Source organism: Excalfactoria chinensis, chromosome 3, assembly GCF_039878825.1.
Source record: "Excalfactoria chinensis isolate bCotChi1 chromosome 3, bCotChi1.hap2, whole genome shotgun sequence".
Lineage (NCBI taxonomy): Eukaryota > Metazoa > Chordata > Aves > Galliformes > Phasianidae > Excalfactoria > Excalfactoria chinensis.
This window is the reverse complement of record NC_092827.1, coordinates 40,891,023-40,914,518: the sequence shown is the minus strand read 5'-3', so window position 1 is coordinate 40,914,518 and position 23,496 is coordinate 40,891,023. Positions and strand designations below refer to the sequence as shown.

The following is a 23,496-nucleotide window of genomic DNA, read 5'->3' as shown; positions in this document are numbered from 1 at the left end:
AAATATTTCTTATGCGCTGTTAGGCTGCATAATTAAGCTTGAAATCAAGAGAACTTTCTATGACAATCCTCAGTAATAATTCTGGGGAATGACAGCTTCTGTTTACTCCCAGTATTCAGGATATGTTTGTATATACAAGCTCATAGTAATCACATTGTATAATATATATTAATTAGCTGAAGAAACAGTTCAAGCAAGAGTACTAAGGCTTTATGATGCTGTACACAGATTATTGTCTTGAAATATGATTTGAAAGAGTTAGCAATCATCTGCTGTAACAGAACAGAGGACTAAATAAACGTGTATGAGCTCCCACTTGATCGCTCACCCTCATCCCTGCTGCACAGGTGGGCCAGAAGAGCAGAAAACATACCCTCCTTGGGATTTTATCCCCACCTCTGAGGTGAGGATACAGCTTGCTGCTTAGGAGAGCAAAGCCAGATGCTGACTTTGCGGATGGCCTGCACCAAGGGACACCTGGCCAAGCCTGCATCCAAGCTGTGTCAGGAGGAGGTAGCTTCCCCCTGTGCAAAGCCAACCACAGCAGGTGCCATAGATCTCCATCCTATACAGGGGAAACAGCCCCTCCATTTACATTTTCGTGCCACTAAACAGTAGTTTGCTTTTGCTTTTTGATTTACACCTTTCTGTTTATTCCTACAAGTGAAATTTGGCTGCACAATATGCACAAACATCTATCATCTTTTTTTCCTGATGGTAAGGCAGTGCATACCAGGGACAAGGCCAAGAATAAAACACTGGCTGACAACCTTGCAATCACTTCCTATCCAAGGTCTTAGTCAAATCAAGTTAAGTTATGCTATAATGTGTCTGTGAACAGAGCCTATAACCTCTACGAATTCAGTCCTCGTGCTAGGTTTGGCCATTTGGTCATAATAAATTTGTTTTCTGACTCATTGATTCAATAAACTTAATTTCAAAATTAATCTTTTCAGGCTTCAAACTCACTGGATCCAATTATGAATCCAATAGTTCCCCTTAAAGTTAATATTCTGAAACTTGGTGGTCTAACGCTTTTTGCCCTTATGTGCCTCTTTGGTACTTAACTTTATATTACTTGGTCTATAAAATTATATATCTTAGGAAGAGAGCATCAAAATGACTCCTAATCTTAAATCTACTCAATTACAAACATTAGTATGAAACGTTCCCTTTCCTGAATTATTTGCTTTTAGTTGGTATTATTATGCACAACAGGTTTGTGTGCTAGTTCATTATCTATATTTGACGATCCAAACTGGACCAAACAGGAACAATAATTCAGATTTTGGTTATTTTTGTTTAGTAGTGCTGGTGGTAGTTGAAGGTTTTTCTACATTAGGTGTAGTCTAAACACTTCACTCTCTGCCTAAAGGAGTGAAAAAATCATTTTTTTCTTCATTTATTTCTAGTAATTTAAATAAAATTGCAGTCTGTGGGGAGACCCATTATAATTGCAAAATATATATATATATGTTTCTATTTTTGCAAGGCATGGTTGCTAATACAGATAATTTTAAATGGTCATGACTGCAGGATACCCTGGACAGAATTTGTATTTCTTATGAGAAAAGCAACTTCCAGTCACACAAACCTTTCTCTTACAGGCCTGGGGCATGAGTGGCACAGCTCTTCCATGACAAGGCACGGGGGGATGAATGCACATCTCCAGGGCCAGTCTGATGCTTGCTTAGCCCAGTGCATTGCTGCTACACCTGTGGTGTGAGAGGGCTGGGGAAGGAAGGACAGGCTGGGTGCAGCCACTGTCTACCCAGCCTGAGGCTTTGGGGGTAACCGTGCTCCTCTCTGGGGCTGCTTCAAGACAATCCTACATTGGTGTGCATTGTTCCTGCCTGTCAATAGGGTGATTACAAAAACCCTAATTCTGAACACAGTAATTGGCAGTCAGGGATACGCGATTGGCAGAGTTACTTAGTGGCATTTTGAGACATGAGCAATGATTTATTCTGTACTGTTTAAACAGTCCTATCATTGTAAGTGCGTGCTTATCACAGCACTTCCCATCTGGGAGAGAGAGGGAGCACAGCTCAGCATGCTCCATTAGGAAATTCAAGCCTTAAACCAAGTGACCACAAAGTTCTATCAGCTCCCTGAAATGCAGCAGCTGTACATATTTAACGTAACACAACCCCATATTGTTGCAGAGGTCTGCTGTTTAAAACACACATAAGGCAGGTGAAACGTGACTACTTCACTCCTCTGTTTGAAAAATGAGAAAGTGTGGAGCGGTGTAACTTCTCAAACACATAAATAAGCATTAGGCTCCTGGAGGAGACAGGTATGCTGTTGGACTAGCAATAACAGATTAAAGGTCAACGGTTAAATCTGAAACGATTGCAACCTTGTTCTTTCAGTCTTGTTCCTCAGCACTCTGCTCTTTTACTAACAGGTCAAGTGCAGAATAAGAAGCATGAGAGTCTGCTGAATTCTCCCATTCCTGCTTTAATTTAATGGCAGCATTTCCCAAATATTCTGTCCCTTGATTATTTAATGGCATCAATACACACACAGTGGGTAGCTATGGATTTCCCTTGCTAGGTCAGGTTCTGTATAGTTAATATCACAAGAGCAAGAGACAGAGAAAATTTGATTCACTAGCTTTCTTTGAAGCAGAGACAATACAGCAACCAATATCATCAATTCTATGTAATCTTGTTATTATTTGTATATACAAAAGTAATGAATGCTCTGCATTTCTGGATAAAAGACGCTGAAAATATCTAGAACCGCTTAGCTTCCAGAAGTTAATAGAGGTATAGGAAAGGGAATCAGGGGGAATAAGATGCTCTTAGTTGTCCCTCATCAAAATACAAGGACAAAAAGGCATCCAGCAGAAAACAATGGTAATGCATTCTAATTTAGGTAATGGGGAACTTTTCCAGTATGATGCCTGAGTGACTGAAATCATGGCCATAAACTATTACTACTGATTCCTACTACTAAAGGTTTAGTAACAGGTTTAACTACACCTATTCTTTATATTAATATGTATTCATTTTAGTAGGGGACCTAAACCTTCTATTTTGGGATCTAGGCTATGAGATTAGAGACAACAGACCATCAACTGGTTGTACTTTCTCAAGGTTTCCCGAGTTGTCTGGTGCTCATCACAGCAGTACACATAGGACCATCTACCTAGGATCACTTGCAGTCCTTTCACTCTTAAAATCTATGAGGGCTGCTCTGAAAGTAATAGCTCCTATTGTATTACGTTGGCCCAGAATGTCACAGGTGGACTGTTAGTCGTATAGCAGTAGTGGTGAACTTTCCCACCAATATTCCATGTTGTTGTCGTGTGACAGATGGCAGCAGAGGGGCAGTCTGACACAATAGCATCTGACGTAGAAGTGTGTATAAAGCAAAGGCACGTCACTGAATTCCTCCATGCAGAAAAAAATTGCACCCATTGACATTCATTGATGCTTGCTGAACACTGATGGAGATCAAGCAGCGGATGTGAGCACAGTGAGGTGGTGGCACGTTTCAGCGGTGGCAACAGCAACATGAAAGATAAGGCATATTCCAGACAGCCATGCAGATTTTTATGAGCGTGGCATGCAGGTTCTTGTTCACGGCTGGGGAAAACACATACTTAATGGTGGTGACTATGCTGAAAAAGAGTATTTCATAGCTGAGAATTTCCTCTATTAAATAGTGTTATCATACTCTTCGAATCTGTTGTAGTTTCCATGGAAATAAATGGGAGGCATTACTTTCAGAGCAACCTACGTATATAACTCATGCCAATTTATGACTCAGAGTCATGGGCACATCATCTGAGTGAGATCTAGATCCTGTTACATCACAGTGTCTCACACACTTTAAGAGACACTGAACTGCATATGCATGCACGTATATGTGTGCGAGCTCATTCTGAAATGAGGAGCATCCTAAGAGCATGTATTTCCCTCTTCTACACATGTAGAAAGAAGGATGTAAGAACCACTCATGGCAGAAGGCTCCATGTGACTTTAACTTGCCTGTCTGCTCCAGTGGACACTATGAGCTTGATTCTCCAAGACTGCCACTGAAATTCCACTCTACTGATTTTTGCAACCTAATTCTTCAGGCACTTTTTTGTTGTTGTTGTTTCAACAGGATGATGTGACCCAAATTTCTAAAGGAGGGTAATTTGCTGTAACTGTGCATCTTGATTCTAGGATCTGCATGCACTTATGTGTTATTCCCACATATTTAGAATACTAGACTCGGAGAACTGAATTTTGTTGCGACTTGGCAGGCTTTGAATGTTTTGTAGCATGAGGGAAAACAGTATCACTTAGAAAGCCAAAATTTGAAGGATTTTTTGAATAATAAATATTTGTAAGACCATAAAGACTATCCAAAGACTCCTTTTGCACTAGTAGGTCCCAAAAGGCCACGGTTACTTTTAAAACAACTACAAATGCTGGAGCATTCCTACATTATTTTCCTGTAAATGGCATTTAGCACATACTGCTGTAGAAAGACAGCTGCTGAAGCAACCTAGAGGGCATTTTCAAGCACTGTACTTCAGCAATTACAGCAATTTTTGTAGGCATTCAATATTAAGATTACATTCTAATTTTAGACTAAGTTAAATTTAAATTGAGTAGGAGGGGTTTTCACGGTACTTTAGATGTTCTAGTATTGCTTACCTCAAACCAAAAATGTATAGTGTCTGAATTTTGCAGCCATGATGCTGTTAGGAGACACAGTACACTTTAAAAGAGTGAAACTACAGCTCACTAGCATCAGGCAGTTGTCCTCTGCCACAGTGGGACCCAGACTTAGGTTTTAAAAGCACAGCCATGATCTCACTGCCATGGGACTTGGTGACACAGCTCCCACTGCCTGGTAAGGCTGAGGCTGTCACACACAGCCACCCTCTCCTATATCCGCATGATGCCTCCTCTTAGTGGTGTGTGTGCAGCAACCACCCTGAAACCCTGAGGCCAAACTGGGACTGGTACACTCCTGTTGATGTTTATCTAAGCTCTCTGATTCTCTAAAAAACCCAAGCATCAAGCTGAAGGGTACTGAAAGAAACAAGGTTAGTAAAGGGCTGACAGTCCAACAGACAATACAGATGGAAAGTGAGGGACTGGGTGAAACAGAAAACAAAAGAAAGGAGCTTCTGTTAGATGCTAAATGGGACCCAGGCTGGGCCAGTTAAAGCTATGTCTATGCAGGTTACATCTTTCCTTATTTCTCTTACCTTGTTTCTCTTGAAATATGCTCTTCGGCAAGCTGCAAAGCACTTCTCGCTGCAGAAGCATTTCACTTCACTTCCCATACTCAGGGAATAGCGCTTGATTCCAACTTTCTGGCACCAGGCACACATTATTTGTACATTTGACACATCATCTTCTACAACAAAAATATAAGAACAATGTTTACATGAGATGCAAACACCTTCCTCAGACATCTGCATACTTACTCTTAGCACAAACTGCACCAGCTCATCTTATTTCTAACCTCCTTACCATTTGGGAACAGAAATGTGCCTGCCTGCCACTACCAGCTCGTTCACAGGCAGCTGGCAACCTGCGCCAACCCAGCTCAATAGATTAGCAGAGTTTCTAGTATGGTTGGGAAGGATAATTAGCTTAAAAATGGTACACTCCTGAAAAGCTCTTGAAGTCTTGAGTTTTTTCACATATATAAGGGTGCACAAGTCTTTACTAAATAAGCAACCCAGAACAGAGGCTTAGTAAGTCCTGCTGCCTCACTCTTGTTGCTTGCAGCCCTGTGCAGTGAACACTTCAGATATTCTGCTCAGCAAGCAGGTGACAAAAAGCACCTGGGTGGTACTACACCAAAGCAGGTCTCTAACAAAAGCTCTCTGTTAAATAAGGAACGAAAGATCCCATTGCAGTGTTGTTTTGAAATAATGACTGATGTACAAAATGGGAGCTTTCATTGGAATATAGCAGTCACCAAAACCTGCACTTGAGCAAGAAGGGAGATGCAGCATTGGTGAGGTTTGCCAGGTTACTTCTCAGTCTTTGTGCTCATCAGCCAAGTCTGAATCCAGAGCCTCTTTTGAGCTCCTCTCAATAGTGTGCTACAAATATGAGGTGTATGCCTTCTGAAGTGTACAACTGGAATGCTGTGAAAGTCCTAACAAGGTTCTTGTGCATCATCTTTACCCCACTTCACAGGCAGGGCATAGTTAAGCCTCTTAGGCAGATGCCTGACACAAGTTAGCAGGAATCTTTTGACTTAAATCCCAGAATTCTTCAGTTCTGATGTCCAGTCTATTGTACAGCATGACCTTTCAGTTACAGGCAGCTGCCATTGTCTAACTGCTGGAAAAAAAAAAGTCCCTGAAGACTAATTGTTAAAGCAGCGCCTCGTCCCTGAGCAGCAGAGAATTCATGGCTCAGAGAGTCTGTCATGCAGCCATCCCATTTCCCTATAAAGGATTTGTTTTCGAAGCTACGCTGTCATCGTTCTGTAAAATTATTGGCAAACTAATTTTTAGCGGAGTGATTTGGCTCCTTTCCCCGACTCTCATAACTCAGAAGTACGTGCTGCATTTTATTCACCTTAACGGAATAAATATTGCCAGTTTAATACCTTTTTTTCCTTCTGCAAATTGTGTTATGATTTATCGCTACAAATAAAATTGTACAACGTTAAAAAAAAAAATGACCTTTTTAGTTTTAATCAGGCTGTCTACCTTTAAAGCTGTATTTAAGGCTAAGTTGTAACATAGATTTGCGCTTAATGCATTTTACCATTCACTCTTCAGAGCAGGATTTGCCAATACTGTAAATGCTGTAATATACTGCACATCAAGGGAAATCACAACAATTTGGACAGGATAACCAGCGGCTATACAAAGGGTACAGAGGTCTGCAAGCACCTCCCTGCACCAGCCTGGAGCTAACTATCCCAGCAGGGCACAGCAGCATTTCTCTCCATTCTTATCTTAACCAAGCTTTCACAAAGGAGCCCAGATTCAGCTGTGTTTGCACCAAAATAAAGCCATTCCTTACAGGCTGAACTTGCCCTTTGAATACACCATGACAAGTGAATCTCCCATGAGCCAGAGGAAACAGCCAGCAACCCCTTGTTTCAGATAACAGAACATATATTCTCCTATTGACAAGAAGTATTTTATCTCCAGAAAGTGGAAGATCTACCAGAGATAACTTTCTAACAGCCTTGTTACTGGGGAGAATAACTGTCATTAACGAGGAAGGAAAATTACAGAGCTGAAAGACAATTCACTGACCAAGTAGGTGCTGGAGCACCTTGTTTTGAAGTAGGCCTTGTCGTGGGCACAGACCTAAAGGAGAAGCACAGAGCTCTGTCACTGGGGATACCCAGTTTTCATGCACAACTTAACAGTGGAGATACATCAGCTACCATTTAACTCCTCACCACTGACACTCACTGACTGCCTCCTGAGGATGATCAGAATGATCACAGAATTGTTCAGTTTCAGTTAAAGAGCATCCCAGCAGCAACTGTTTAAAGGGAAAGGCCACACCACAACTTCCCTGCATTAGGTTATGCAGGAGAGTAAAGCTCAACCCACCTCCTTTTGCTAAAGGCTCCCTTTAATACACACACAGGCAAGAAGAGCAGTGGCAGAGAGGCACCTGCTTGGTAAAGCTGTGGTCCCCTCATGCTCTGCAGAACTTTGTTACTACCTCAAGGAGAACCCTTTGGAGCAGCATCACTTAATATGTGATCCATGAAGCTCACAGTTGATAAACCAGCAGAAACTAACCATCCATCTACTTCTAGCTGCTCCCCGCACCTCCAGGAAAAGGCAGCTGATATACAGAAGTATAGTAACAGCAATAATAAAAGCAGGTGCCTCTTCCATTAATAAGGCATAGGAACACTGCAACATGAGGATGAACTTCATATAGCCATGTAAAGCAGTCAGCAAACAGCAGTACTTCAGAAGGGGGTGGAGGACATGCAAATTTCTGATGCAACCACATCTTCTTGTAATGCAGTGCATCAGATGAAAACTCCCAGTATCATATGACCAGTTCTCTGTGGAGCATCAAGAAAAGTTCTGTGCAGCCTCAGAGGGGAGAATTTGCTCTAAAACCAACTCATTTCTTTTAGCTTCCAGTGAAGCTGAGAACAGCAGACCAAAGTGCCCATTCACGATTGGTACAGAGCCATGCCCCATGGCTCATCAAGCAGGGTGTGTGGGTGACAGCTGTGGACAACTATAATGGTCCAGATCAGGCAGTGTGCTTTCCTTCTTGACGCTGGTTGCAGCAAGGATTCAAGCAGAAGCTGTGAAAGCACTTGAGGGATGTTTCACTACAGAGCATTAAGCCTAGTGACCGGAAAAGAGGACTGCGACGTTAACAGAAAAGTAATAGTCCATGTACTTCTACTATTGCAATCCACCGCACTAGGAAGCAATAAGCTTAAAAATCCATTAAGATTGTGTGAAATAAGAAAAGCCAAAGGCCAGTGATTTAATTGCAATCTTCCCAAACACAAACTCAGTAATTCAAATCTACCATTCAAGACTACTCTCACTTTTTCACAGGCCTTTGTTTCATATGGCCAAATTCTTTAAAAATCACTTTAGCAGACTCTCGTCCTTCTTTCAGGAAAACGTATCAAATCCCAGTATCTGCAACACTCAGCAAGAAAAGCCCGGGACAAGAATGCAGGGCAGTGGGGAATTTCAAATGGAGTAGCTTGAGACTGCATCCTGAATCTTTCTTCTAAACTCTTTTAGGCCAGGTCTGCACTAAGAAAGCAGACTCACAATCATTGCAGTGGTGCACTACATCAGCAATGCTCTCCTGTATGCACAGACAAACTCTGCCCGTAGCCTCGCTGTGCATTTCAGCTTGAGTGACATGAGTTCACCCCGACAGCATGCCCACGTCCATCATACGAGCCTGCTGGAGCAGCTCTGCTGATGAAGATCATTCAGCATCACGTTCAGGACTCACATAGCTAGGCTGATGCACGGTTTGAAGTACAAAAATAACATCTGCAAGTCTTAGGACAGATCTGAGAGGGTGGTGAGGTGCTCAAATGGGTTGCCCAGAGGGGCTGTGGATGCCCCATCCCTGAAGGTGCTCAAGGCCAGTTTGGACAGGGCCCTGGGCAATCTGATCTAGTGCTTGATCTAGGAACTGGCAACCTTGCCAGCAGCAGGGAGGCTGGAACTTGATGATCTCTTCCAAGCCAAGCCATTCTATCATTTTACAATCATTCTGAAGCGAAAGCAAATTTTTCTTAATCAACTGCATTTTTTTCTCCCTGTGGGCTCGCAGCTTCATGAACTGCTCTTGTACTGTGCTGAGCATGTTCTCAGATTTGTCACACCTGTGAGAGGTAGGATGAAGAGGAGCTGGCATACTGACACTGAATAGTAACAGGAGAGCTTTCAGCAGAATATCTGAATGGCTACTCTCTATAACCACCTCAGGTAATAGGAAGGTATATTCCTTTCATATACAGCACAAGACCCGAATTTCCAGCCTCTCCTTTTGTGAGTTCTCCTGTCTTCATACAAAGCTTCATAGGAAGAACTACTGTGGGAGTTAAAATGCCTTGCTTTTAGTGCCTCTGGGTTGTGTCATTACAGGTGGAAGAAGCATTCCCTGCACCCACAGCACAGATACTATTCAGATACATCTCCTTGTGGTTTTTTGCCTGTGTATTTTTCATAATGAACAATGCAATAAACATGGTGTGTTTGCAGTGTTAAATCATGTTCCCAAAGGGAGCAGTTTGTATAACAAGATAAAATTATCACATTATAATAACTAAATATGCATCAGTCTAAAGCATGCTCCAATTAATCATCAAAAGTTTGCACCGCCTCTTTAGGTCTTAATTAAGCAGAATGTTTGGTGTTGGTTTTTTTTTCCCCTTTCAAACCAGTGTGGAGGAGCTGCAGAAAATTGTTCCTCTTAAAGCCAATGAGCAGCAGTTTAGACTAATCGATCTTATATGGAACCATAATTTGGAGAGGTGGAGAGACGGGGAGGAAGGCAAAGAGTACAATAGAGCATATCCATCATGGATAGCTCTGTCCCTTTATCTAGGCAAACCAGCACGGCCTGCAGTGCTTAGAAGGCTGATCATAAAATCCCTGCAATTCTGGAGTTAAACCCCATTCAGTTTACGAACTTTAAGACTGCAGCATTCTGCTAATACTGTTTTGAACTCTCTGATATGCATTTTCAACTTTAATTCTAGTTTAATGAATCCAGAAACACTAAATGCAGACAGAGCTCTCATTCTAAAGATTATGATGATCCCTGGACAGGTGCTCCTAAATCTTACTTTTCATATTTGCTTGCAAGGAATTCAGAAGGAGATGTTCAATTGTTCCAGCAAGAAAAAATTACTCCTGAAGGTGCCCACCTACAGTACACTAACAGTGATGGTGAGCAGAAGAAAGACCACAAGGATACAGGGTCTGGGGCAGAGCAGGTGAATCTGCATGGAATCTGTCCTTGGCTACAGTTGTGTCCGTCACTTGATATAGAAATATTTCAGCAGCTTATCCTCCTGGATGTCTTCCTACAGCCCAGCTCCTCCTGGCACGTGAGTTTTCTTCTTCTGCAGCTATCAGAGCCAGGCATCACCGCTACTGCTTCTTTTTCTTTTTTAACCATGTGTTTCCACCCCACTGCATGACACTTGACAGGGGGAGTCTGGATCCCACTTATCCTCCTGGACACTGTTAAGGCACATGTGAGACGAGGAAGTGATCTGTGAAAGCCAGTACGGCTTCACCAAGAGAATATCATACCTGATCAATCTGGTGGCCTTCTATGACAGTGGTGGCATTGGTGGACGAAGGAAGGGCAACTGATGTCAAAGGCAAGACCTTTGACATAGTGCTGCACCACATCCTCGTCACAGAATTGAAAAAGAAATGGATTTGAAGGGTAAACCATTGGATACATTAAGAACTGGTTGGATGGTCACAGACTGAAGGATGTGGTCAGTAGTTCTACGTCCAATTGGTGACCAGATAAATGGTATCTCTCAGAGTTCAGTCTTAGGACCTACTCTGCTTATGAAAAAATGAAACTGTTTCTGACAGATTCTTGGTGATATCAAGTCAAGTTATTCACAGGTAGACTAACAGTCACATACAGAAAGAACTGAACTCACACAAAGTGAAGGGGATCTCTGGCTTTGCTGCATTTTGTCACAAAAAAAACCCAGCATAGGCCCAGGCTGGCCCTTATATGAGTCCAAGGTGGCTCCACTCTGGGTCTACCCCTTGTGGTCACATGGGAAGCACAGATACAAACAATTTTTCTGTGCTTCCTAGGCCAGACACACCCCTTCACCACGTGCTCAATCACTGTGACCTAACAGTTGCCCTACGGGGCCAGCACTCTTTAACACCTTTATCAAAAGCCTAGATAGTTGAAGAGAGTGCAGACTCAGCAAGACTGTAGACAACACAAAGCTGAGTGACACAGTCGACACAACAGAAGGAAGTGATGCCATCCAAAAGGACCTGGACAAGCTTGAAAAGTGGGCCTAAATGAACCTAATGAGGATCAACAAAAGGCCAAGTGAAAGGTGTTGCACTTGGATTGGGGCAATCCCAGACATGCATACACAGTGGGAGAAGAACTCCTTGGGAGCAGCCCAGTAGAGAAGGACTTGGGAGTTCTGGTGGATGAAAAGCTAGGCATGAGCCAGCAGTGCACTCTTGATGTTTGGATAGGTGGCCAACAGGGAGAAGGAGGGAATTGTCCCTCTCTACTCTGCCCTGGTGAGGTCTCACCTGAAGTACTGCATCCATGCCTGGGGCCCCCAGTGTGAGAACGATGGAGATGGTACAGAGGAGGATCATGAAGATGATCAGAGGGCTGGAGCACCTCTCCTACTAAGTCAGGTTGAGGAAACTGGTCATGTTCAGCCTGGAGAAGTCTGTACGGAGTCCACCTTCCAGTATTTAAATGGAGCATACAAACAGGAGGAAAACATTTTTTACATGGTCTGACGGTGATAGGACAAAGGAGAACAGATTTAAAATAAAAGACGGGAGATTTAGATGAGATGTTTGGAGAGAATTTTTCACTCAGAGGGTGGTGAGGCACTGGCACAGGCTGCCCAGAGAAGCTGTGGACACTCTAACCCTGGAGGTGTTCAAGATCTGGCTGGATGGGGCCCTGGGCAGCCTTATCTAATGCCTTATTTAGTTGTTGGCAACTAAATAAGAGTTGTTAGCTCTGGGTTATCAATTGGCTCTCCTGAAACTGACTTTTCACTGATGAAGACCAAGCAGCATGTGTTCAGATTTTGTTAATCCAAAGCAGTTCCTGAGGCAGATGCTCCTAAGAGAGGCAGAAGCACTGTTCCCATTATTTTTCTTATATCCAAGATACTTTATCTGATTAAACTTAAATTTAAAAAATGAACAAACTTAGCCCATGCAATAATTCCACAGAACCCTTTGTTATAGCACTTTAGCGCTGATCCTCTAAATAGGTGGGCTTTGTGACAAACTCAAGCTATAACGAGTTCTTTGGAAAAAGTAATTGTGAGACGAAGATTAAAAAATAGGGCTTACAACAGAAAGCTTTTTGCAGCCATAGCCACAGAAATATCACAGGAGGTCTATAAAAGAAAGAAGAGTCTCTTAAAGTTTGCTACACTACTGAAGAAGTCAAGTGTCCCACCTCTTTCAAAGAATCATTTGGGGGAACCACAGCTTGCTTGTGTTTTCTGTGTCTACACTGAGGCTTGTTTTCATGCACAGTTCAGTAAGAACTGAATGCAGAACCAAATAAAAACCAGCTCTAAGGCAGGTTTGAAACACCAAAGAAAAAAAGCACGTATTTTGGCTAATGGAGCTGGAATTCCCTGTGCATTTTTAATATATGCTATTGAAGTACATGCATAAAGTACAAGTATAGTTTGTGATTTTCCCTATAGCATAAAGGAAACACTTTGTCCTCCACAGAGAGCAAAAGGTGTCAACAGTGCGCTATATAGGGCAGGCATATGAGCAGATACTGACATCTTAAAACACAGGCACTAAAACACTACCATCAGTATAAATTTGATGATGTTTCAAACCATAAACAAAAGGCAGTGAAGAGTAGTGGCTATAAGTGTTGGGTTGTGGTCGTCTTTATTAGAGAGCTAAGCCTGCAGTTACAGAAATTGTAAACTGGAATAAGATTTGGAAAATACAGAAAAAGGATCCAGAGTGCAGTAAAATTAAAGTCTCCACAATATATAGGCTTAATTAGATCTGATAATATGGTCTTTATTTAAGGGAAATTGCCACTGGGTTCTGCCTGGAATAAGACTTCTTGGTAATGCAGTCATAGAACCAATTCCTTGGTGAATTCAGACAGATAATCATGGGATTCGGCTTTACTGCCCTGCTAACTACCATTTAAAAATCTTTTATGCTTCCAGATCCCTCCAATATAATTTAAATATTGATAGAGTTTACAGCATGCAGCTCCAGAGCATTCAGGCAGGGACTCTGCTGAATCCCACGTGTTGTATGGCTGATGCACCAAGTAATTCATGTGCACCTATGTGTACAAAGGATTGTAAACCTTGATTCTAAAATTACGTTAAGCTATAACGCAGAAAATCACTCATTCCTTTCTATAAAGTACCTCATTATTCATTTTAGTCTTTGAACGTGCCATTTCCTTGCCTGTATTCTAAGGGATGCAGTACTGGAAGTACTTCTGGCAGTGACCCCCTGGTATTGCTGCACAGCGGGGAGCTAGGGCTCATTTGCAGCGCTGTGGATAACAGATGTAATTTGTACACTGTACCTACGTGGGGGAGGGAACACTTCTGCTTGATGCCTTTTCTCGAAAGCCAGGCCAAACAGCAGTCATCCTCCTCTACCAAAGCACTGCCACAAGGCTCTCAAGGGAAAAGAAGCCAAGGACCAGGAAATGGAGACCTCGCATCCTGCAGCAGGTGCCAGGAAGGAGGAAGCACGCTCCTGACTGCATTTAAAGAGTTTCTTGCATTCTTCTTTTTCATTCTTCTAAAATCAAGCAGACAAGACCTCAGCTTCTCTGCATCCACAAACAGACAGCCACGGTGGTTGACCAAAAGGACAGAGTCACCCAGCACCCTCACAGATTTCCTCACTGGCACTGAGGACCTCAGAACACAAGTTAGGATGGTTGGTACTGATCACTACGATCATATATCTTGCACAACCGTGGAGGTATTTTTATTTCCAGATCATTCTTGACTACTGCATGTCTTTTCCTTGCCATTTCTGCGCAATGAAAACAATACTTTCTTTAGGCTGCTTTGCAGAAAGCAAGATTCTTCTTACACCAAGCAGAAATATCAGTTTGCTGCAATGGGCTGCACTTGAGACTAACCCATGAAGATTACAGAGGACCTGCTGCAGCCATCAACCTGCTGCAACTAGTGGAGGCAGCAAGGAGGAACAGTAATCAGCCACCAGAAGACTATTCATTAAACCAACATTCTGGAGGCTGCACTGGTTCTGTATCTACCTCCAAATGCAAGTCAGATGCTGATGTTGGCTGATAAAACCTGTTTTAATCTGACTTCTGCCTGAGCATAGCCTACCTGCCTGGTGGTGTCAGCAGATCTGTCAAAGAGGAATGTATAACTTCCACACACGGGCCACAAACTTAGCCTATAGATGTTCCATGAATCACATAGGGCCCATGCATTCAACTCAGCTTGTTTGGGTATATCCTTGGGGTACTGCAAAGAGACAGCACCTTTATACCTATATCTGTTTATATTTGGTCAGGCAACACTCCAGTGTTTCCTAGGATTGTATAAGCAAATTTTACCTAACACATCATTTGACTGAAACATTGTCTGGAGATGTATTGTAGTCACGCTGTTCAAAATCGCCTGGTTTAAAGATATTTATATATTTATATATAAAATAAACAGGAGGGAAAAAAAGTAATTTTGTTACCTATTTGAAGTTTTAGCCTGTTCAATTAAAATATGAGTGTAGATAGGATACTACTCAATGGTTTCCAGCAGGCTCATGGAAGATCTAATCTGCTGAAATCTTTGCTGACTGCTTCCCAGACATAGATCAGGACAAGTGCTCCTTCCTCAGCTGGTGGCTGTTGCTGATACATAGAATCATATCCCTCTCCTTGGAAAGATGTATCTTCCCCCAGTGATTTTTCTACCTTTGCAATTGCTACATCAGTGCACTTCACAGAGTATGTCTCTTATTTCTCCCTTCAGGCTCCTGTGAGCATCCCCAGTGCTTTGCTCTTTCACTTCTCCCTCTTACCTCTTAGAATCTTATCTTCAAAAATTATTCGACTAATAACTCATTGTGGCTGTTTCTTGGATCTGCTTATCCTCTCCAGATCATTGCTCTGCTGTCCAAATGACTGCCTCTGCCTGTCTCTCTGACACTTCTTTATGGGTGCTGACCCTTCAGTTCAAAAGCAATATGGCAAGAATTAAAGTCTTAATAATAATTTTTCCTCGAGTGTTCACTCCGTGTTATTTGCTTAGTAACGGTGGATTGCACCATCATCTTTCCCGTCCTTCAGGTCCACAATTTAGATACCATTTTCATCTGTGGGCACTCTCTTTTGAGCTAGATTTTTATCCTGTTAACTTCTTCCCTGAACAACACCCAAAGCTTTCCCCAAAGACTGAGCACATCCCAATTCTCAGCATCTCATGTCTCAGTCACTGCAGTGTACCACTACCTGCTTTTCTCTCTGCTCTGTTCTGTACCACTGCATTAAGCCTATCCATGCAAAACATGCTTCAAAGATCCCTTTCTCTGCCCAATATTTTAACCTTGAAGTCTTCTCTCTGCCTGCTCCCTTCTGTTCCCTTTCTTTCTTTATTAACTCTGCCAATATAAGCTGTGCTTGTTCTTTCAGCAGGTCACTCACAGACTGTCTCAGCCACACTGAGAATGCTGACTTTCAGCTTTAGCAGTCACTTACAACTTTCCATTTGCCAACACGATTCAAATAAGCACCTTTGTGCTGCTCCCTAGTTTGTCCCATACACTAGAAAAGGGAGGAAAACATCCCCACAGTTATTCTTGCCCGGCTTTGCATCACTCTGAAGTTCTCTGCTTTGATGTAGTGCCCAAAAAATGCTGTCAAAGTGTGGTGCCAACACCACTGCCTTGCACACGGGCTCTCCTAGTTCCTTTGTACTCCCTTTTCTGCTTGTATTCACCCGTTGCTTCATGCCTGACACTGTACTGCGGGCTCTTCGGGGTGATCATGACTAGGGCTCCTACGCCCTAAGATAAAACACAACAATTACTACTGGTGCTTACTGCAAAACCCACAAAGGCTGTGGTTCTCCACCCCCTCCAGACCTTCCAAACTCCGCTCTCTAAAACAAAGGTGAGATAAATACATTCATTTGCTCAGAAGTCACGGTAACCTAGCGCTCATTATTAATCACGGGATAAAGTCAGAGGAGGCAGAAATTATGCATTCACATCCTTCATGTGAGCAAAACTATTATTTTCTTTATGAACTAAAGAAATAAAAACCTGAAGATGGAAAATACTTATGAAAAGCCTTGTGTGCGTGTGCTACCTTTGCTGGTACATCTGAACACAAGATCACACGTGGTAGGTGGATGGGCAAAGAACTGAAAGCAGTTGACTTGGCTAAGGTTCCCATACCCACTTAACTACTGTTGCAGTAATTTGTATTTCTGCTTCATTGTTCCATCTTCTCCTGCCTATTTGATGTCATAAAAATCCAGTCACTGTGGCAGTTTGCACAATGCATGTTATAGTCTTGCATCCACGTACCACAAATCCAACATTCTGGATTCATTCATGACTCAGAATGGAGGGAGAAAATAGTTTGGGATGATACAAGCCCTTGATTAAAGCTTTTGGGCCAAATCAGCAACAGCTGAGGATCCAGCCCATATGGCCTGAGATCTTTAACAGTGTAAAGGCTGCAGGAATGGGCCCAAATAGCTCTAGTAATTAGCAAATATCATATAAAATAGATGAAAAGTCTTTGGCAGGGAGTGCATATTGGGTAACATCTGAAAATTACTCAGAGCATATTAGTACACTTCTTTAGAGAAAAAACTCAATGGGAGGGGCCACTGTATCTGTCATGTCGCTATCAACAGGAAAGCCTTTGTTGGACCCACCAGTATTTTACTATTACCAACCACCCAGAGTGTGGCACCAAGCCCTGTGCACAGCTTTGCCTCCAGAGAAATGTCCTCACAACCTGCGGGACACTGCCACAAAGCTGCTCCCTCCATGCCAGCACCTCCAGTGAGTGCTGCAGGTCACCCTGCGTACTCAGACACCCAGGGACAGCTGCAGAAGAAGGACTGAGCCCACTGTTACCTTACTTCAGCAATTACTGTGCCATGTACAACAGCAGACAATAACGTGGCAATTAATCACCCTAGTGGAGCTCTACAGGTTACTCTCACGGATTATGGTAAGCAGCATGCTGAGCAGAATAAATCATCTCTCACACAAACTCTGAGGAATGGCATGTTATGAAATCACCCCTGATAAGTCTAATGAAAACGTAAAACATTTTGGTGCAGTCTCCCGGGCAGAGTTAAGATGATAATAAACCCTCAAGAGACGATGGTCAGGGACTTCAATGGGAACCAAGAGACAGTTTTCCCAGGATGAGCTTGTTAACCTGACATAAAGAAAGACGCGATATTGATTTGATGGCTTTGTCTCTTTCACCGTTTCCCTCCCGGAGCCTATTTTTAATCTAATCATCTGCCATTAATTTACTTAAGGGCTTTTTTCATCAAAACAATATCTTTTTTTTTTTAAAGCAGATGTTGCTGAAGCGCTGAGGACGTACAATCCGCCATGCAGACTGTCACAAGCAGCAGGAGAGATGGTTGGCACTGCAGTTGCAATTGTTTTTCAAGAGTACTATCAAAGAACATCATTCCCCAATCTGCCTTGAAGTTCACCGCGACTGGTTACTAGAGCACTCTTACAGATAAGCCATAACCTAGCAATTTAAGACCCACGTCAATGACAACCAACATTTTTAAATGTTCAGGAGGATTTACCTGCTGGTGGCTTTATGAAAGGTGGCGGAATTAATGGGACAATAATAGGTACATTCCCATGATCCTTTGACCCTGCTGGTGAGTCTGAAAGTCCATTTCCCGTGGCAAGCCCTGGGTAGCTCGTGTTTATATTATATGGTGAAATAACACTGTCCTCAGGTAATTTTGGTTTTGGCAAAGAATTTTCTGTAAAACACAAACAACACATTGTACAATATGACAAATATATTTCTCAGATGCATAGGTTGAAAAATAGAAGAATTCCTATTTCTGTCTCTATAACATGGTGAGCAGCAGCAGCGGAAAGGTTTTAAAGAAAGGAATAAAATATTTAAATTAAAATAAAGTGTGCATAAAATGATGACAGTTATGGTTCTAATTCTTTAATCCCAAAGCACCATTGGATTCGTATTTATAGGAATCCTCTAATGCACCTCACGTATCTATGGGGTAGGACTTAATTCTTATCACTGTCTCCCCTCCCATCCCTCAGAGAAAGAAACATGCTTTTTTTCTCTCCGACAGACTGCATACATTGAAAATCTCTACCTGGCACAGCTATTCGACATCTTTGTTTGGTACATAAAACATATGATTTGTACCATGTGCCTATAAAGAAAAGCATGTCACAGATTTCATTAGGCATAGACTTGGAGCCACAAATAATTCATTAAAAGATCTATTGATTAAGGCACAAATAAATGAATCCTACTGCTCCAAAGGAACAAGTTTCTTCGAAGGTGGTTCAGCTACAGTGTATTTTCAATGAAATAGAAATATTGATCACCATTGTAACTGTACAACTAACAAGATGTGAATTTTCACTTTAAACACAGTTAGATTGGTTCAGCGTACCTCTAGTTTCCACCTTTGTTTCTGCCCTCAGAGCTGGTCTCTCTGGTCTCAGCACTAATTGCTGTGCTCATTGAATACCGTGCTGCTACCAGAAAGCAAGCCCATACACTGCCAGCCACAAACACAGTGACAACCCGAGCTCCAAAAGCACATCAGCTTCTGCCATTTCCCCTCTTTACCCCATCTGTGAGAAAATCTTGTTGGGAAAGCCAAGATCCAGCAACACCCTGCTCTCTTTTTCCCTCTGACCACAACTCCCTACCCACCGGCTGGGGCTGAGGCGTCAGAAGGCAGCAACTGAACTGCTCAACAGAAAGTCGAGTCTCATAATTTGCACGTTGAGTAATTTTGTGTTTCATTGCGTCAAGATCCATCAGTGTCCCAAATTGAGAACTTCTAAGCGCTTGCAGGACACAGCCTACTACAAACACGGCTAAGGAGCCTGTTATGAATGTTGATGATGATTCTTGCAAGCATTGTGAATATTTCAGCCCAACACCTACGGGCATTTTAAAAGACCTTGGGCCAAAACCTTTGTTTTGAAAGCAAAAGGGCTTCCTTAAATCCAAACCACTGAGAGAGCGTCTGCTCTCTCTTTATCCAGCGGTGAGCAGTTTATTGGTACGTGACTTTCACCTGACTAACAAAAGGTATTATTCATGACAACGTGTTACTAAGTGCCTACTAACAGCAACTTAGTTAAGTGATTTTTCCTGTACCCTATTGGATTCCTCTTACCAGGAGACACTCTCAGATATTTTCATAAATCAACCACAAAGCAAGCAGCAGAACATGCTTCCCAGCCCACGCCAATTCAGCCAGGTCAAGATATTAATCCTTCTTTGCACGAACACAGAAACATTAAGTCTCATTACCTTTGAGAACAGAAATGTGCTGGCGGCTTTCCCCATCTGCAGAGTAGTTCCTGAATTCAATATCTTCTCCATCTTTCAGTTCAACCTTATCATAACCATACCAGCCAAGGAGCTCATTCATAGTATTTTCTGCAAAGTTCTGAAAGAGAAAAATTACCTACTTATTTATGTAATCAATAACCATCTGGAATGAAGGGAGGACTGCATAAATCGAACGGTATCTGTGCTACATGAGGAAGTGTCAGGTTTGTCCCACCTCCTCAAAGACTAATGCGCATTTCATAAGTCAAGTGTATAAAATGTAATGCGTTTAAATCTCAGACTGGCACATGTAATTATGACAAAGACTCACACATCCGTAATGTAAAGAAAGTGAAAGGGAGATTTATTTATGACTTTTGCTCCGGCATTCGATGTCAGAAATGTTTTACCATACATTCGTCACAAAAATTTGTCCGTATTCCCATAAAATATTTAAGACTGCAGCAAGAAAGTAACAGAAAACTACGATTCTTTCAGGCAGCAGTTAATCAATCTTACTGCACTACAGCCCTTTCAGCTGGAGTAGGTCACCGACACAATTACAGTTCCTTGAGGTGCACATGAACCAAATGAAATAAAATCACAGTGAAGACATTTTTCCTCAGTTACAAACCCCTGCTCAGCCAAAGCACTTAAAAACTCTTTACCATGAAAGCACTTTACCATAAAAATCCCCCTGATTTTATTTTTTTTTTAAGAAAGCCTTTTCACTGCTTTGACACATTTATTTTTAAAACAATTTCCAAGTAGCAGCGTGGTTAGATTTTATGTTTGTATGGAAATACAAAATATGGAACATGACTGTCATAACTCTCAGTCTCTACTACAAGGTCATGTGTCAACAATATTTCTGTAGGAAAGGCTCATTACTGGGCTGGGAGATATAGTGGAGTAAGTCAAGAGCCCTGCAGCCAGGCAACGAAGCTTTGTGAGACCGGACGGTGCTGCGGAGCCATGGCTTATGGGTTTAGGAAACTCCTGGAGGAGAACGACTAATGAATTGTTGCCACTGCAGAGGTCAGCTTAGAGTAAGATGACAAATGTAAAATGAAAAGAAACAGCCACAGACAAAGCCTTTCAGTTCGGACTCTTCATTTTTATGTTTATTTTATTATCACTTCTAAAAGACATTCCAATTTGATTTCACCACGAGATCTTGACATCTAAAATAACGATCCTGAAAAGCAATCTTCCTGTACCTGGCTACCAGTAAAGAATAAAAAAGGAGAACACGACACTCATTCAAAACAAATGGCATATGGGTTGCAAGATTTCCTCTAGCGACCGCAGTTTTTGAGTGGGAGCAAGGCTAATGATGGAACGCAGCAATTCTCGAGTCATTTAAATAAATAAATAAAATTAATCAGATCCTAATTGCTTCCGAATCCCGAGCTGCAGCAGGAACCCTGCCCCAGAACAGCCGAGCTGCACTGCTGCTGGCTCATCCATCACAGCAGATCACAGAGGTGTTCCTGCCACTTGGGAAGAGCTGGAGAGTGGCCGTACACAACACACTCAGGTCATTTGTACCCTTATAGGAGCATCCCTTGTGCCACTTGTGCTACAAACATTCACTCCAGGAAAAGGAAGACCAAGACAAAAGCTCACAGCAGACCTGTGGAGCACCGGTTTCCCTGCTTTTTCCCCTTTCACTTGACCTCCTGCTGGAAGTCTTGATTCTTTGGCTCCTCCATGCAGCCCCAAATTGCCAGAAAATGTGTCATTGCTCCCTGTCTATGCCTAGATCCAGCATTACACCTATGACAGCCCACCATGCCTCAACTAAGTCAATCTTTCAGTTTACAACAAAGAACACTCTGCAGCATAACGTGGTTAATATTTACCCTTATTTCTAAAACATATATTTAAATTCTCCCATGAACAATGTCATTTTGTGAGCATCTTAAACAGTAACAAAAGTGCTTGTGATTTTTTTCTAAAGTTTTGGGGATTTATGACTTTTTAGATAACTCTTCTCTCATTGTTGAAAATGCAAATCCAACTCCCCCTTCTCCAGGCCATGAGACTCCAACACGGAAATGTTCTGGAGACATAATGGGAACAACCTGATAGAATCTGTAGAGTGCCAAAAGAAAGCTCCAGCACCTTCCCTTGCTTTGCCACACTTCAGTTATGGAGACGTGGCCTCAGAGATGAATGCAGCAAGGTGGAGGTCAAGTGACTAAAATGCCACGCAACCCAATTAACAGAGTAGCTCTGAATTTACCTCCTGTGGATGCTTTGTGTTTTATTTGATCAACTCAGGAGATGAGTAATTTTTAATTACTTGTCAAGGAATGTGTAAGCAAGGCTCTGTGTGTTTATCCTCTTCTGCAACAAAGTACTCTCCCTCCTCAGAATCTAGTCAAAATGATTGTTGGGTTTGCAATGGCACAAAGCTTGAGTACCTTTCAAGCCTCATTTTACTGCTCATGGTGAGCCATGCACAAAAACGAACAGTCACAACAACAAAAAGATATCCCCGATTTTGAAATGAGTCATAACAGAGACTTGACTCCTTAAGAAAATAGATAAATGAGTAAACAGGGTCCTTGCAATTACCTTCAGCCAGAATAGAAGGAAGTCACATATCAGTGGTAACAAAAGTATCTTTTTAACACGGTGATTCCTCAACAAGGATGTTAGAATTAAAAAATAAAAATGAAAAACCCACCGCACCGTTAAGCCATTTTCCTTCATAGTTTGTCTTGCCCATTACAATGACAGTTATTATCCTTAATGCTGTTCTCTCGGTGGCTAACAGCCAAGGCTTCATTACTGAGCACTCTGTACATAGCAAACCAAGAGAAAGCACCTATCCTTGACAAAGCTGAGAAATGGTTTTTCCACTCTAACTTCCATGCATAGATGAGCATCCACAGACCTACAGAATCACCTTCCCTCAGACCACTGATTAAAATAGCCATCTGTGGAGATATGTAATATCTTGTCTGTCCAGATAACAGTCACGCATGTGTTCACTGAAGCTATCAGCCTGAAACTGACCACTATCGCATCACCGTTCCCATGCACTTCTTCCATTTCTACATTAGGCCCAGTCCAAGTCCATTCAATATATGATAACAATAGAAAATGTGCAAAAGCTAGTATGGCAGCAATAATCAAAATACAAATAATGAGGTGAGAATTTTTTTCTCTGTGGGAATGCAGGAGGAAAAAGAGCCTCATTTGTTGATTAAGTAAAAGAAAGGAAGCAAGACAATTAATATACAACTTGTACCTGCAGCGCAGAAGCTTAATGAAAGATGAGGCTTCAAAGGCTTAGTGAAAAGAAGGGTGATAATTGTAAACATGGTGCTTGCTTGAGAAAAGCAAGCAAGAATGAGGGACCTGACACTGGAGTAGGAGAGGGGAAGAAGCAGTGATGGAGCACACTAGAGAAGAACCAGCTAAACTGAGAGATGAGGGACCTGTCAAAGCCCAAGTAGAATGCAAAGTGAGGACAAGTGTGGATGATAGGATGGAGCACACACATGGAGTTGCAATTCCAAGCTTCTGTGCACCAGGACAGAAAAGGCAAACCTAGCCCATGCTTACTTTCAGACACACTCCCCAAAGGGATACGGAGGGTCTGCAGGATGGAGGCTGCCAGCTGAGCTCCGTGGCTCTATTTACTCCTGCAGGCAACACGTGAGTATGGTTTCTCTGTTCTTCTACTAGGCAGAAATGC

At 42.2% G+C, this 23,496-nt stretch overlaps 1 protein-coding gene across 2 annotated transcripts in view; it reads right to left on the bottom strand.

Moving 5' to 3' along the window:
- SOBP (sine oculis binding protein homolog) overlaps positions 1-23,496 on the bottom strand; it is a 107,736-nt gene that overhangs the window by 79,335 nt on the left and 4,905 nt on the right. For both annotated transcript variants that reach the window (XM_072332929.1, XM_072332928.1), the window contains exons 2-4: positions 19,764-19,902; positions 18,034-18,219; positions 5,219-5,370 (exon numbers count right to left, since the gene is read on the bottom strand). In XM_072332929.1, coding sequence (XP_072189030.1) covers positions 5,219-5,370; positions 18,034-18,219; positions 19,764-19,902 — 477 coding nt within the window. The remainder of the gene's footprint in view (positions 1-5,218; positions 5,371-18,033; positions 18,220-19,763; positions 19,903-23,496) is intronic.